Genomic DNA, 15,992 nt, shown 5'->3' with positions numbered 1-15,992 from the left:
ATTTTTAAATATTGGGCTTTGAATGTTCCTGACCAGAAAGTCAAGAAATGTTAAATGAACATTAAAATATATTCTTTAGTCAGTTTTCATGCCTCATAGAATAAATACATGCTTATTTTAGCTTTTTTTTTTTTTTTTTTTTTACCTTGTCACAAGTTCCATTCCTTCCCAAGGAACTGTTTACATAACTTATGGCACAAAATACAGTACAAAATAGGATATGGTAAAAATATGAAAGGACAGCCTAGTTCTTGAAATGTTAACATTCATCCAAAATGTAAATGTCCCAAAAGCCCAGCCACAAAGCTCCTGTCGAGGACTTTGGGGGAGTACTCTCATTTAGTACTGAATCTTCATTAGCCAATAATGTCTAAGTGAAAATGTTAGAACTTGGAAATGCTCTTAATGGCATTGGATTTGGTTACTTTAACTCATTCCACGTGTCATGTTTCTACTTCTTTATCCTATGCACATTCTTAGTTACTTAGAAATTATGTGCCCTTTGCTATGCAGAAAAATATGGAAAAGTTAGGTTTACTGCTTGATTCTGTCCCTTGTCTTCCTATTTACTCGGTGAAAGCCATTATCAGTCTGTGCAAGACTAAGGGCACCTAACAAATCTTAAAATGATAACATGTTACAATGACACTTTACATCTGCAATGTGTATAACTGCACATATTCACACAAACAACTGTTCTGAGACCTAAGTTTATATATGTTGTAGACTATAGGGAAAGAGAAGAGAGACAAAGAGACAATTCTTAGAATCATTTTATATTATTGTATTAGGGTAGTGTTATTCACAACCCAATAGCAGGTGGTCATAATCATTAACAAAATAGAAAACAACTGAGAAATTGTACATATTGAAGATGTCTATTCTTTATGTGTATATAGACCTCCATAAATATGTATTGGGTCACAACAGAAAATTTCTTCTTGAGGTTGGCAGTAAAAATAGTTTGAAAAGCACTGTATTAAGTATGTGATGTGATGATATACTTCATAGCATTCTTTCTCTCACTCCAGAGGTTTTTACCTCTTGCTTTTCACTTATTCTACAAATGTCTACTGAGCAACTGCTATATGTAGGTTGGGGATCAGATATTGGAGAGTAAAAGGCAACATAACATTACTTTTGGGAATTTCTACCTATTATCCTACAGATGCAAGGTTTCAACTAAAAGCTTAAAAACAAGTTAACACTGGATGAATTACAACTGTTACTATGCATTTTGATGGCCATGAAAACATAAGTGGAATGTGTCAAAAACTTTCAGGAATAAGCCCCTTCACAGAATCTTAAGCTTCTTGCTGCTTCTCATCAATGTCTGGAGAGAGATCCAGTATGAAATCTATAATTGAGATAGAAATTCTCTAAAGATGTATTACTTTCATCTACCTTGTTAATTCCTTCTTTCCTTAGGCTTTCGGACAAAAAAATAATTTTTTCAGCAACCAAGATTTGGATTCTGGCTGTAAAATTTCCCTTTCAGATTTACTTTTTTTCTGGGGGAACCAATATTTTTTGCTTTGAATATAGATGATATTTATATATTTGGCAAAAAGTTGAAATGAGATTTTTTACATTTTAAAAAAATGGTAACTTTCTTTAAATGATACCTTACTTGGAAAACTAAACTGCACTCCCTCACCACCGAAGAAGCCAACCTATTCTGTTGTTTAATCCAATCACAACATAATCTAGAATTTTAATTCTCCTGCTACTCAAATCCTTAATATTAAGCTGTAGTATAAGGTTTCACATTGTAATTATGTTATTTCCTCACTCTTCCCCTCCCCACCTCATATACTTTAAAAATGGCATGTAATGTTTTAAGATAATGACATTTCAATGTAGAAGTGCTTCTAATGTTATTCTCTGATGAAGTAATGTTCTGCTTGTATAAAGATTTAAAAAATGATGGATTCTATTCTTTAAAACAACAGAGTACCCTTTAGAAATAATAGCAGGTAAGAATATATTATTTTTCTCTTCTCTGATCTTTTTGACAGATTCACTAAGTGTTATGGTTTCTAGTCATCATTAGCGACTTCCAAAATCAGGCAAATTACCTTACACATATACATATGTATCTTATGTAATCGGAAAAAATTTCGATTTTGTTATTTTTTCAATAATGAGTTTTAAAGCTTAAAAGCTATTATTAGTATTTTAGTTCATTCCATTGCTGCTCATGGTAGGCTGGTGATATAAGGCTCACACACATTTTCAAGAAATAGAAGAAAACTAAAGGAGTTGACATGCATTTTAGAAAATAAACTCAAATGATTAGGTAATTAATTGGTTTACAACTGTACTAGAAAAACACTTCGTGATAAAACGAGAATCTTTTCCAATCAAAATCCAGGTTTGGCTATGGTGTATGCTGGAGCTGGCTCTTATCTTCCCAGCCTTGTGTTCAGTGATGTCATGGTAGCAGCTTGAAATCAGTCACAGCAGGGGTATTTATACCCCAGAAGTAAGAGGTTCCCTTTCCATTTTGAAGACCTGTTAAATATTTCCCAGTATACTATTATTATTCCTTTAAAATACAATTGAATTCTTTGTTCATAAGAATCTTATTTGAAGATCTAAATTGTTGGTGTTTTTCATATAAATCTTTCTGCAAAAAGATTTAAATGTCTCCATTAATTAACAGTAATGGAAATGCTAGACTTTCACTGTGAAGGGATAAATATGTGAGGTCTTATCTCAAGAGACGTTCTTCCTTTCTTTTGAAGGAGTTGTTTCAGAATAAACTTCAAAACTTGGATTTTTACCTAAAAAATAAAGGTATCATATTTTTCATTCAATCTACAGTTAGGAATCAAAATATCTAGATTTCAAAGAGAACCTAACAGATTTAAATTCTGTCAAAAATGTCTAATTTAATGATAAAAAGTTAATATAAAATATTTTATAAAGTATGAAATAAACAATTTTATTAGACGAACTCATTTATTTGACACATTAAATTAGGCAAAGAAAAATATATGCAACTGCATAAAAAGAATCACATTCTTATACTACTTGAACATATAGCAGTGGTCAAAAATAATGAATTGTGGAATGGATCTCAGGATTTAATGAAAAAACACCCTGCACGGCAAAACTTCAGGCTTCTAACTTCACTGAATCCAATACTAAACGTGCTTCCTTATATTCCTCAGCTTCTTCCAAGTCTTTTTCACTCTCCTGAAATGAAATATAATAAAAATTAGATTTATCCTTCTCAAACTTCAGTGCTTTTTTACTCAGATTATTACAAACCATCAAAAAAATAAACAGCTCAAAAAGGATTCCAAACCTCATCTAAATATTATGTAATTTCACAGATTTCCCATATTTCTGTTCTTTCTTTACAGGTAAAAGAAGAAATAACAGGTTTTGTCGTTTCACTGTATAGCATTCTCACAGAGTAAGTGAAAAACAGGGTCATCTAAAGCTATTGGCATTAAATAACTACATAAAAACCTCAAAAAACATTTATTCTCATTCTGTCAATATATCAGCAATCAAAAAGTATTATTAATGGACTAAAAATAAAAAATGATGCTTTACTAAAATGTTACATATATAACAACATTCAGACCAACATAATCCTCCAACTACCCAAAATGACAAAGAAGGCTAGTGGTGTCACACCAGAGATAAGTATAATCTTTGAATTAGAAAAATGAACTGTCTGCTTATTAATATTATGTACTGTACTACAAGGAAACAAAATACTAAAAAAATTTTTGACATTTAAAGACTGAGTTTTTCCTTGTTTTTTTTTCATACATAAAGGTCTTACTATTATCATGCTAAGGGATAAATGAAATAATACCATCTAAGTTACAGAGCAGAGGGAATAAGGTATGTGTATTTATTTAATATGAAAATTTAAAGCAAAAGGAGTAAGAATTTGCTTAACTTAGATTATAGGCAAAAATTTCTTAAACCTCTATATTATGTCTTTGTTAGTAAATATAAGCTCTTTGAGGGTAGAAATATTGTTGAATACATCCTTACACACAAAATATATCATCCAAAGACAGTATTATTTTTTTCAAGCAATTCCTATTACTTTTTCAGTTACTAGATTCATGAGAGAAAAAAAGCATTTAAATTGTCAGGAAAGAAAAATGGTGCTTTTGTCTCAGGGAATATTTTAATGCTGTAATTATTTCCTTCTTTCATCTATATTTTATTTCAAAACCACAGCTTTATTTTTGGCTGTTAAGAAGGAGAATTATCTTGACTTTAAAAGGTTCCTATAGGGCAGCCCGGGTGGCGCAGTGGTTTAGTGCTGCCTGTAGACCGGGGCATGATCCTGGAGGCCCCGGATCTGGTCCCGGGTCGGGCTCCCTGCAGGGAGCCTGTTTCTCCCTCTGCCTGTGTCTCTGCGTCTCTCATGAATGAATAAATAAAATCTTAAAAAATAAAATAAAAGGTTCCTATAGATAAATATGGAGTTCTGTGTCCAATTAAAGTAAATGTTAAACATTTCTCTTTTTCCTTTCTTACAGATTTAGTCCTAATATTATTTTTGTGGGAAAACAAATGTCATTCTTTTTCAAAGAATACATATGATCATCCTGAGAAAGCCTCACAATATTTTTGTTATATAAGGCACAACTATGAATCACAAGACAGCTATGCAGCTAGTTAATATTAGTTCAAAACAGAAGAATGAAATGAGATTAGTAAAGGAAATGTTAGAATTCATCAAATCATCATCAAACAGCAGTAACAACTGGCTCGGATATATATAGTATTATGCAGTTATTTCCATTATGAAAGAAGTAAGACTACTTTTAATTATTCTTAGAATCTTTTATAAAATGATTCTGTCACTGTATCACAAGGCATTTATATTATTAGCAGGTAATGATAACACTGTTATCCAGCTATAAGTTAATATGAAAAGACTGCTTATATTACAAGTTTTTTTTTCCCTCTCAAAATGATTAATGTTGGACTCTAAAAGAATTCCAGATCCTTTTCATAAGGGCCCGAATTCATTTGAAACATTTGGATCTTTTAAAATTTTAAATAGTCTACTTATCTTTAATGTACCAAAAAAAGATCTTTATGTATGAACACTAAATATTTCAAGATATTGCTGGACAATGTTAGTGCTCTGAATATCTACCATAGTAACTCAAATATATTTAATTAACTAAGTTTAAATAAATATAATAAACATGCTATATATAGTACTTCTACTGGAGGCGTAACTTAAAACACAATTTAATCTCTATTAATTATTTTAAAATATCTGGTATACAGGGCAAGTGAACAAAGTATGCCTCTAACATAGTTTATAGTGTTGAATACTTAAGATTTTGGCCTTCCATGTATTAGACTGAAAAAAATTTTAAACAGAAGACAGAAAAGTATTTACTTACTAATAACTGCAGAAGATCAGTATATGCAGCTTCCAACCTGCGCTGGCAATCTGGGATCATCATCCGGGACTCCTGCAGTATCTCTGCCTATAATGAAAATCTCTGTGAGACAAGCAGAGATAGTAGAACTTATGTGTTTAGCTCACAACTCTGTAAATATCTAATATGATTTAAAAGAATCAGAAAAAATTGTGGGTATGTTAAATAGCTCAATATTTTTAAAAAATAGTTCACTATGTTAAACTGTGATTATTAGAAATTAGGCAGAATGACTATCACACCATAAAATATTCAAAAGTACAAGTTTTAGATCATTTGGTAATCACCTTCTCATGCTAAGTGAAAATTAACTGGAAAAGCTTTTCATAGAGCATTTATTTAAAAAGGCTATTTAAAATAACCTATTTTTCCTGCTGTCACAAAGCACCTTTATCCAAAATGGGATCAGCTGGTTATATAAATATCTCCTGCATCTTCTGAGTAATAAAGAAAAACAGTGTTCAGATAATATCACATGGAGATAATTACTGCATGACAAAAGTTATTGAGTTATTGATCACATCGTGTGCACACTGCAGGAGGTTCTCACTGAAAGACAGAGGTAAAGAAAAATGAAAAGCAAAGACCAGCAGGTTCATATTTTTGATGCTTATCATGCATAAAAAGTTATTACTTATCCTTGTGCTTCATTTTAGGAGAGAGATTATTCTCCCCATGCAGTTTGAGCCAAATTACCAACCTGGCACCCCTCTGAATCTGAACCCTGCCTATTCCTCCTGAAGACAGACACAACAGAATTAAACACAAGAATATTTATTCTGGAGGGTATTTCTGGACTTAACATACATCATTCAAAGCTGAACTGTAAAATATCAAATCTATCACTGAGAACCCAATCAGTAGGAGGGTAAATAAATTAGTGCCAGAAGTCCCTCAAATAAGTCTTTTTTCTAAGGTGGTAGGAAGCTTTATCTCCTTAAACTATTCTCAGAGACACAAAGATCATTTAAAAACATTTATCTCCAAAAAACAGTGTTTGGTCAAATACCTTTGGTTAAATGGGTACAAATCCCAAACTTTTACTAATAAGCTTTATTACCTAGCTCATATAAAACAAAAAGGAAAGACGTAACTTAATGGTAATCATATTTTATTAGGAACTTTAGTAAGTCCCAGTACCTTCTTCCTTTTCCTAATAGTTTTGTCACAGCTCACACTATAACAAAAATCAGAATCATAATATAGAAGGATGCTCTCTAGCCATATCTATTTTCTCAGGTGAAAACCTCTTTCACTAACAAACACTGGTTGAAAACTTTAGACACAGGATCACGTGACTTCACTCACTGCTAATCATATTATACCTAGATATTTAATCACTGCAACTAAATTATTTTTATGTATCTGATTAGTCTGAATAATTGTGAAAAATCAGTGATAGGCACATTTCATTGGATACATGATTCATATTTCTTCCTTATGAACCTCCCTTGAGAATAGCTTCTAGGAATTAAACAAGATGAAATGAATATAAAGGGTTAAGATCAAAAGCTCGCTAAGTCAAAATGTATACGTGTAAAAAGTTTTTTGAAAGCTTTAGTATTGTCAATGAAATGAACTTAAAGCAATAATGCCCAAAATAACTTCTATTCATTATTATTCTATCCTTTATTATGGAACAATATCCTCATTTAATCTATCAAAACAGGACTATGATGTAACTAGGGCCAAAGATCAGTCTCTCCCGTTTATCAACCCCAATTCATTCAATAATCTTACTGTGTATCTAGGATGCCAGGTACAGGGGATACAAAATGAATAAAAGGTTTCTATCCTCCATTCTAGCATAGAAGCATATACATGAAAATAAACACTTGACAACAGCTTCAAGACGATTATGCCACTGGGAGCCAAAGGTATACACAGTACATTGATGCCTATGATGTGGAATCCATAAACCACATCTTTATCAAGGCCATAAATCATATATTTTACCTTGTATCAATGAATTACAACTGTCAAGAATAATTTTAAGAGATCATATATAAGGTGTTAAGATTATATATAGTAAAGAAACCCCTCAAAATACCTGAACTAAACTAAATGACTATTATCTTTCAAAATGTTCCCCTTGGGAAGGAGTCACTCAAATGAATGGGGCCTCTTTTTAAAATACCTGAATAAACTCTTAGTTTATTCTAATGCTGACTATGATAAAACTGAGTTTAAGTTAGGATCTTGGCATAGATTGGGAAATACAAGGAATCTTAGGTAACATATAAGAATGTGGTCCTACTCATGTCTTACTGTTTTTAAAACAAGTTAATGATGGGGGGAGGTGGTTATTCAGGTAAAACAGAAGTTTGGGGAAAGCTTAGCAAGATTTAGATTTGAACTATGAATAATTACTAAACTAAAATCTGATCAATTTCCTTTATAATCAAATGTATATAAGTCGGAAGGGAATAGCCCCAATTGGGCTTTTTTTCATTTTTCAGAAAGAAAAATTCCGTGAAATAATCTGGCCAATGTCAAGTTGTTTTGCTATTGCTCAATTGAGATAAGATTTCTAGCTTCTTTAATGATCCATTCAATCAAAGCTGATTAGTACCTAAAATAATCTCTAGGCATTCTAATATTGGATACTGGCTGCCTCTAGAATCAATGGTAACTGCATTAGTTTGCCAAACTGAGTTTTATAGTAGTTCAGAGATTACTATAATAATGGTTAAGTCTCCTTTTACACATAGGTAAAATTGTAATATGCTATTAAACATGCTAAGAATTCCGTATGAAGGGACGCCTGGGTGGCTCAGAGGTTGAGCTCCTGCCTTCAGCTCAGGTTGTGATCCCAGTCTGGTGCTGAGTCCCATATCAGGCTCCCTGTGAAGAGCCTGCTTCTCTATGTCTCTGCCTCTTTCTCTGTGTGTGTGTCTCTCATGAATAAATGAGTATTAAAAAAAAAACAAAAACAAATGAAGAATCACAGAGTCAGAAGGGACCTAAGTGGTCATCTAGTGCAGCCTCCTCAATTTACAAATAAGAAAGTTGAGTCAGAATGACTAACTAGTTGATAGGATCTGAGTTATAGCCCATGACTTTGATTTCAACTGTAGCATGTGGAAGAGTGATAGTGGTAACCATGCTCTAAGGCCTCCAATGATCCTGCTCTTGTGCAGTCACCTCCCACACTACATTTGGGTTGGGCCGGTGACCAATAGAACGTGGTAGAAGTGGCTTTATAGAACTTAATACCTGAGGCTAAGTCTTAAGAAGTCTTAGAGCTTCCACATGGGCCTCCTGAAATACTTACTTCTGGGAAATCCTTCTCTCAGGACCTAGTTATCATGTTATGAGAAGCTCTGGAAGGATGGATGGAAGGAAGAGAGAAAGGAAGGAAGGAATGACAGAAGGAATTTGACTTCTGTTTTGTGGTTATTGCTGAATGATTAAAGATATATAATGAATTCCAAGAAAAAAAAAGTCTGAACCCTTAAGTCCTGAGATGTCAATAATCACTTTAAATATAAATGGTCTAAATCCATCAGCTTAAAGACAGAGATTCATATATTGGATTCAACTATATGCTGCCTGCAAGAAACTGACTTCAAACAAGATGAAACAGAGAGATGAAAATAAAAGGATGGAAAAAGATGTATCATGCAAACATTAAAAAAAGTGACTATATTAATACTGGATAGACTTCAGGGCAAAAAAAATTATCAGAGATCAAGAAGAATGCTACATAATAAATGATAAATTCACCAAGAAAAAACATGGTGATCCCTAAATGTATATGCACTAAACAAGAAAGCTTCAAAATATGTAACGCAAAAACTGATAAAGCTAAAAAAGAGAGAGAAGACCACACAGAGCTGGGGATTTCAATACCTCACTCTCAGCAACGGGTAGAAGTAACAAACAAAAAAAATTAGCAAAGATATAAAAGACCTGAATAATGCCATCAACCAATAAGATCTAATGGACTTTTACAGAACATTCTACCTAAGAAAGCAAAATACAAATATTTTTCAAGCACCCATGAAACCATCACTGGAGGAGTACCTGGGTGCCTCAGTTGGTTAAGCATCTGACTCTTGGCTTCCACTCAGGTCATGATCTCATGGGTTGTGGGACTGAGCCCCAGGTTAGGCTCCATACTCAGTGTGGAGTCAGCTTGTGTCTCATCCTTTGCCCCCTCCCCAACCTGTGCATGTGTGTGCTTATTATTCTCTCTCAAATAAATATATAAATCTTAAATAGAATAAAGAAAAGACACATTCATTGCAGTATACATAGGCTGGGTCAAACAACAACAAAACAAAAGAAATCTCAACAAATTTAAATATTTAATAAAAGAATTGAAATAATACACAATGCATGTAGGACTAAAATGAAATAAAAGTAGAAATCAATAACAAAAATACAGCAGGAAAATCTTCAAACCACTTAGAAATTAAACAACATGCTTGTAAATAACCTATGTGTTAATAAGAATGTTTCAAAAGAAACAGAAAAATATACAAATAAATGAGAACGAAAGTATGTCAAATGTAGGATTCAGTTAAAGTAGTGCTGAGAGGGAAACTTATAGCAATAAATCCTTATGTTAGGAAAGAACAAAGATCTCAATTTAAAAATCTAAGTTCTTGGGGTATGTGGGTGGCTCAGTTGGTTAAGTGCCTTTGGCTCAGGTCATGATACCAGCATCCTGGGATGGAGCCTCACATATTGGACACTCTGCTCTGCAAGGACCCTGCTTCTCCCTCTCCCTCTGCCTCCAGCTCTACCTGCTTGTATTGTCTCTCTGTCATATAAATAAAATCTTTAAAAAATAAAAATCTAAATTCTTACTTTAGGAACCCAGAAAAAGAAGAGCAAAATGAACCCCAAAAAAGAGAGTAATAAAAATAAGATCAGAAATCAATAACAGGGAAAACCCAGTGAAACAAAGAGCTGAAGTTTTAAAAAACTGAAAAATCTCTAGAAAGACTGACAAAGTGAGAAGGCACAAATCACTAATATCAGTCCAAAAAAAAAAAAAATCTTACCTCTACAGATCTTGCAACCATCAGAGGAAAAAAAATAGAGAATAGAGTTATGATGGTGAAGAAGTGGGGGGGCTTCCTTGCCCTTGAACACAGTTAGATCAACATCAAATAATTTTGAATACAGGAAATCAATCTGGGGATTGAGAGAATGATCTGCACAATTAGAGGGAGAGAACATGGCAGGCTTATTTTAACAAACAAATCAAAGCACACCTAGTTAAAGGTCCAAATACTCTCCACTGTAAGCAAGGAGGAACCCTGTAGAGGCCTGGCCTGTGGGAAAGAGCAACCAAACAACAGCAGAGTACACACAGCATACACCAGAAACACTTCCCAAGTGCCAGGCCCTGGACAATCCAGGACTCCTCCTTAATACAGCATTACTCTTAGGAGCAGGAAATATAACAAGCTTTCAGAACACATAAAAGACACAAACCTAGACTCAATAACAAAATGGAAGAATTCTCCCAAAAAGAAAGATTAGGAAGAAATTACTGCCAGGGATTTGTTCTAAACAGACATAAGCAATATATCTGAACAAGAATTTGGAAAAGAATCATAAGAATACTAGCTGGCCTTGAGAGAAGCATAGAAGTCACCAGAGAAGCCCTGGCTACAGAGATAAAAGACCTAAAAACGAGTGAGGCTAAAATAAAAAATGCTTCACTGAGATGCAAAACTGACTGGATTTAATCACAATGAGGATGCAAGAAGCAAGGGAAGAACAGGTGATACAGAAGACAAAATTATGCAAAATAATGAAGCTGAAAAGAAGAGGGAAAGAAAACTATTAGATCACAAATACAGACTTAAGGAACTCAGTGATTCCACAAAGCACAGTAATAGCCATGTCATAAGAGTCTCAGAAGAGGAAGAGTGAGAAAAAGGAGAAGGTGTATTTGAACAAATTATAGCTAAAAACTTCCCTAATCTGGAGAAGGAAACAGGTATTCAAGTCCAAGAGGCACAGAGAACTTTTCTCAAAATCAACAAAGAAAAGTTAACACCAAAACATATTATAGTGAAACCTCAAAATACAAAGATAAAGAGAGAATTCTGAAGGCAACTAGGGACAAAAGGTCCTTCAGTTACAAGGGTAGACATAGGTTAGCGGCAGACCTGTCCACAGAAATTTGGCAGGCCAGAGAGAGTGGCATGATATATTCAATGTGCTTAATGGGAAATATATGCAGCCAAAAATACTTTATCCAGCAAGGGTGTCATTCAGAATAGGAGAAGAGATAAACAGCTTCCAAGAGAGGCAAAAACTAAAGGAATTCACGAACACTAAACCAGCTCTGTAAGAAACATTAAAGGGGACCCTTTGGGACCGGAATAGCAACTGTATAGGTGCTAAATGGCACCAAATTCATATCTAGCACTAATTACTTTGAATGTAAATGGACTAAATTAAATGCCTTAATCAAAAGACACAGGGTATCAGAATGGATAAAAAAAAAAAAAAACCAAAAACCCAAGACTCATGAAAATACTGCTAACAAGAGAGTCATTTTAGACCCAAAGACATTTCCAGATTGGAAGTGAGGGGAAGAGAACCATCTATCACGCTAATGGACATCAAAAGAAAGCTGGAGTGGCCATCCTTATTTCAAACTAGATATTAAATGAAAGACTGTACTAAGAATGATGGAGAGTATTGTATAATAAAGATCTAACAAGTATAAATATTTATGCCTCCAACTTGGGAGCAAATATATAAATCAATTTATAACAAACTTAAACTCATTGATAATAATGGGGACTTTAACACCACACTCACATCAATGGACAGATTATCTAAGCAGATGATCAACAAGGAAACAGTGGCTTTGAATGACATATTGGACCAGATGGACTTAACAGATACATTCAGAGCATTTCATACTAAAGCAGCAGAAGACACATTCTTTTCTAGTGTACATGAACATTCTGCAAAATATATCACATACTGGGTCATATGTCAGGCCTCAACCAGTACAAAAAGACTGAGATCATACCATGCATATTTTCAGACCAAAATACTATGAAATTTGAAGTCAACCACAAGGAAAAATTATGAATGACTACATATATATGGAAGTTAAAGAACATCCTACTAAAGAATAAATAGGTTAACAATGAAATTAAAGAAGAAATTTAAAAATACACAGAAGTAAATGAAAACGTAAAGAAATTCAAAGTCCGAAACTTTCAGGATGCAGCAAAGATAGTCATAAGAGGAAATCTAAAGCAAAAAAGGCCTTCCTCAAGAAGCAAGAATAGTCTCTCATACACGACCTAGCTTACAACTAAAAGAGCTGGAAAAAGAACAGCAAATAAAGCCAAAAACCAGTAGAATAAGGGAAATAATAAAAATTAGAGCAGAAATAAATTATATAGATATAAAAAATGGTAGAAAAGATCAATGACATTAGGAGATGGTTCTTTGAAAGAATTAACAAAATTGATAAACCCTTAGCTGGACTTACCAAAAAGAAGAGAGAAAGGACCCAAACAAAATCATGAATGAGAGAGGTGAGACTGTAACCCAACACTGTAGAAATACATTGACAAGAGAGTATTATAAGCAATTATATGCCAACAAATTGGGCAACTTGGAAGAAATGGATAAATTCCTAGAAACATATAAAGTACCAAAACTGAAACAGGAAGAAATGGAAAATTTGAACAGACTCATAAACAGCAAAGAAATTAAACCAGTAATCACAACTCTCCCAACAAACAAGAGTCCAGGACTGGATGGCTTCTCAGAGGAATTCTACGAAACATTAAAAGAAGAATTAATACCTATTCTTCTAAAACTGTTCCAAAAAACAGAAATGGAAAGAGAACTTCTAAACTTATTCTATAACGCCAGGACTACCTAGATTCCAAAACCAGACAGAGACCCGACTAAAAAGGAGAATTACACACCAATATCCCTGATGAACATGGATGCAAAAATTCTCAAAAAATATGAGCAAACTGTAAGGGAAAAAAATACCATAAACAATTTTATAACACTGTTCATAATGCTCATGGATTCAAAGAATCCATGAAGAAGAAATGAAACAATTTCTTGAAAACTACAAAGCATCAAAACTCAAAAGATAACCTGAATAGTTGTATAATCATGAAAGGACTTGAATTTGTAATTAAGAAGATGATAAAATAGACCTCCCCAAGTCTTGATGGTTCCACTGGACAATTTTATCAAATATTTAAAGAAGAGTTGAAACTACTTTTACACAAATCCTTTAAGAAAAGAGAAGAGGGAATATTTCCAATTAATTTTATGAGAGGATCTAGACAAAGACCATATAAAAGAAAACTATTTAGATGCAAAAATCCTCAACAAAGTCTTAGTAAATTGAATCCAGCAAGTATGAAAAGAATTATACACTACAATCAAGTGAACAAGCAGGTATAAAACAAGGCTAGTTCAACAATTAAAAGTCAGTCTATGTAATCCACAATTATCATAGCCCAAAAAAGAAAATTCACATGGTCTTATCAAATGAGACAGGAAAAGCATGTGACAAAACCCTAAGTATCCATTCATGACAAAAATGCTCAGCAAACTAGGAATACAGAACTTTCTCAACTTGAAAAACACTATTTACCAAAAATGTACTAACATTATAATTATACTTAATGATAAAAGACTGCTACCTCTCTAAGATTAGGAAGAGGTGAGATGTTCACTCTCACCACTCTTATTCAACACCGTAAGTTAAGTAAGTCTTAGCCAGAGCAATCAACTAAGAAAAAGAAATAAGACATACAGGTTGAAAAGAAATAAAACTGTCTCTATTCACAAATGACAGGACTGTCTAGGTAGAAAACCAGAAGGAATCTACAAAAGCTCTTAGAAACTAGAGAGTTCAACAAGGTCACAAATGGTGACAAGACCAATACACAAAAAACTAAATGCACTTCTGTATCTAATAGCAAAATATATATGTGTGGAAACCAAAACTAGAAACAATACCACTAAAAGAAAAAAAAAGAAAGAAACAATACCATTTACAACATCTTCAAAGAAAATGAAATAATCAGGTATAAATCTAACAAAACACTGCAGGATTTGTATGTTGAAAATTACAAAATGCTGATGAAAGAAGTCAGATCTAAATAAACTGGAAAGGCTTACCACATTCATTGACTAGAAGACATAGTAAAGACAGTAAAGACATCAAATCTCCCCAGATTGATATATAGGTGCTTTTTTTTTTTTTTAAAGTAGGCTCCACGCCCAGTGTGGAGACAACATGAGGCTTGAACTCACTACCCTGAGATTAAGACCTGAGCTGAGATCAAGAGTGAGATATTCAACAGACTTAGCCACCCACTTGCCCCCAGAATTGATACATAGATTAATGCAATTCACATCAAAATCTTAGCAAGGTGTTTTATAAACATAGAGAAGCTTATTCTAAAATTTTTATGGTAAGGCAAAGGAAGTAGAATAGCTAAAACAATAAAAAAAAAAAAGAAAAGACTTTTCTTTTAAAAGATTAAGTCTTTTCTTAATCTTCTACAATTAAAGCTTTCTCTATAGCTACACTAATCAAGACGGTGTGGTTCTGGTAAATAAATACACAACAGATTAATGGATCAAAAGAGAGAAAGCAAAAATAGATCCATACAAATACATCCAACAGGTTGAGAAAGGTACAAAAGCAATTCAATGGGGGAGAAGGATAACCATTCCAATAAATATTGCTGGAGCAACTAGGTACCTATAGGCAAAAAGATGAATCAATGAGTCTGAGAAACTAAACCTCACCCATTAAATAAAAATTAACTCAAGAAGGATTAAAGCCTTAAATGTAAGACATAAAACCACAGAAGTTTTAGGAAAAAAACAGAAAAATCTTTGGGATCTAGGACTAGGCAAACAGTCCCTTAGACTTAAAACCAGAAGTATAATTCACAAAATAAGTATTAGCCATAAATCAGATGTTTTCAAAATTAAAAATGGTTGCTCAGTGAAAGACTTGTTAAGAGGCTAAAAAGACAAACTGCAGACTAAGAGAAAATATTTGCAAACCACATATCCAGCAAAGAGCATGTAACTCTCAAAACTCAAAAGTAGAAAAACAAAGAATCCAATTAAAAAGTGGGCAGAAGATGGCTCACTCAGTAAAGCATGCAACTCTTGATCTCAGGGTTGTGATTTCAAGCCCCATGCTGGATGTAGACATTACTTAAAAAAATAAAACCTTAGCGAAGCCTGGCTGGCTCAGTTGGAAGAGTGTGTGACTTTTGATCTCGGGGTCATGAGTTCAAGCCCCATAGTGTGTGTGGAGATTACTTACATAAATAGAAGTCTTAAAAAAAAATGGGTAGAAAAAAAATGGGTATGAACAGACATTTCACTGAAGAGAATATACATACACAAATAAGCAAATGAGAAGATATTCAACATTATAGCCATTAGGAAAATCAAAACTAAAAGCATAATCAGGTATCCCTATACATCTATCATGTAGGTGATGGCTTAAATGCTAAAATAAAAATACTGATACCACCAAATGCTAGTGAGGATGTGGAGAAATCA

General features: G+C 33.4%; 1 protein-coding gene across 3 annotated transcripts in view; it reads right to left on the bottom strand.

Annotated features, from left to right (window-relative positions):
- Positions 1-755: 755 nt before the first annotated feature.
- TBCA (tubulin folding cofactor A) overlaps positions 756-15,992 on the bottom strand; it is a 115,928-nt gene continuing 100,691 nt past the window's right edge. For all 3 annotated transcript variants that reach the window (XM_072736955.1, XM_072736953.1, XM_072736954.1), the window contains 2 exons: positions 5,400-5,486; positions 756-3,201 (listed from right to left, as the gene is read on the bottom strand). In XM_072736955.1, coding sequence (XP_072593056.1) covers positions 3,121-3,201; positions 5,400-5,486 — 168 coding nt within the window. In that variant the 3' untranslated portion in view covers positions 756-3,120. The remainder of the gene's footprint in view (positions 3,202-5,399; positions 5,487-15,992) is intronic.

The sequence above is a fragment of the Vulpes vulpes genome, chromosome 14, assembly GCF_048418805.1.
Source record: "Vulpes vulpes isolate BD-2025 chromosome 14, VulVul3, whole genome shotgun sequence".
NCBI classification, from domain to species: Eukaryota; Metazoa; Chordata; class Mammalia; order Carnivora; family Canidae; genus Vulpes; species Vulpes vulpes.
The sequence above is the reverse complement of the archived record's forward strand: the minus strand, read 5'-3'. Positions and strand labels throughout refer to the sequence as shown.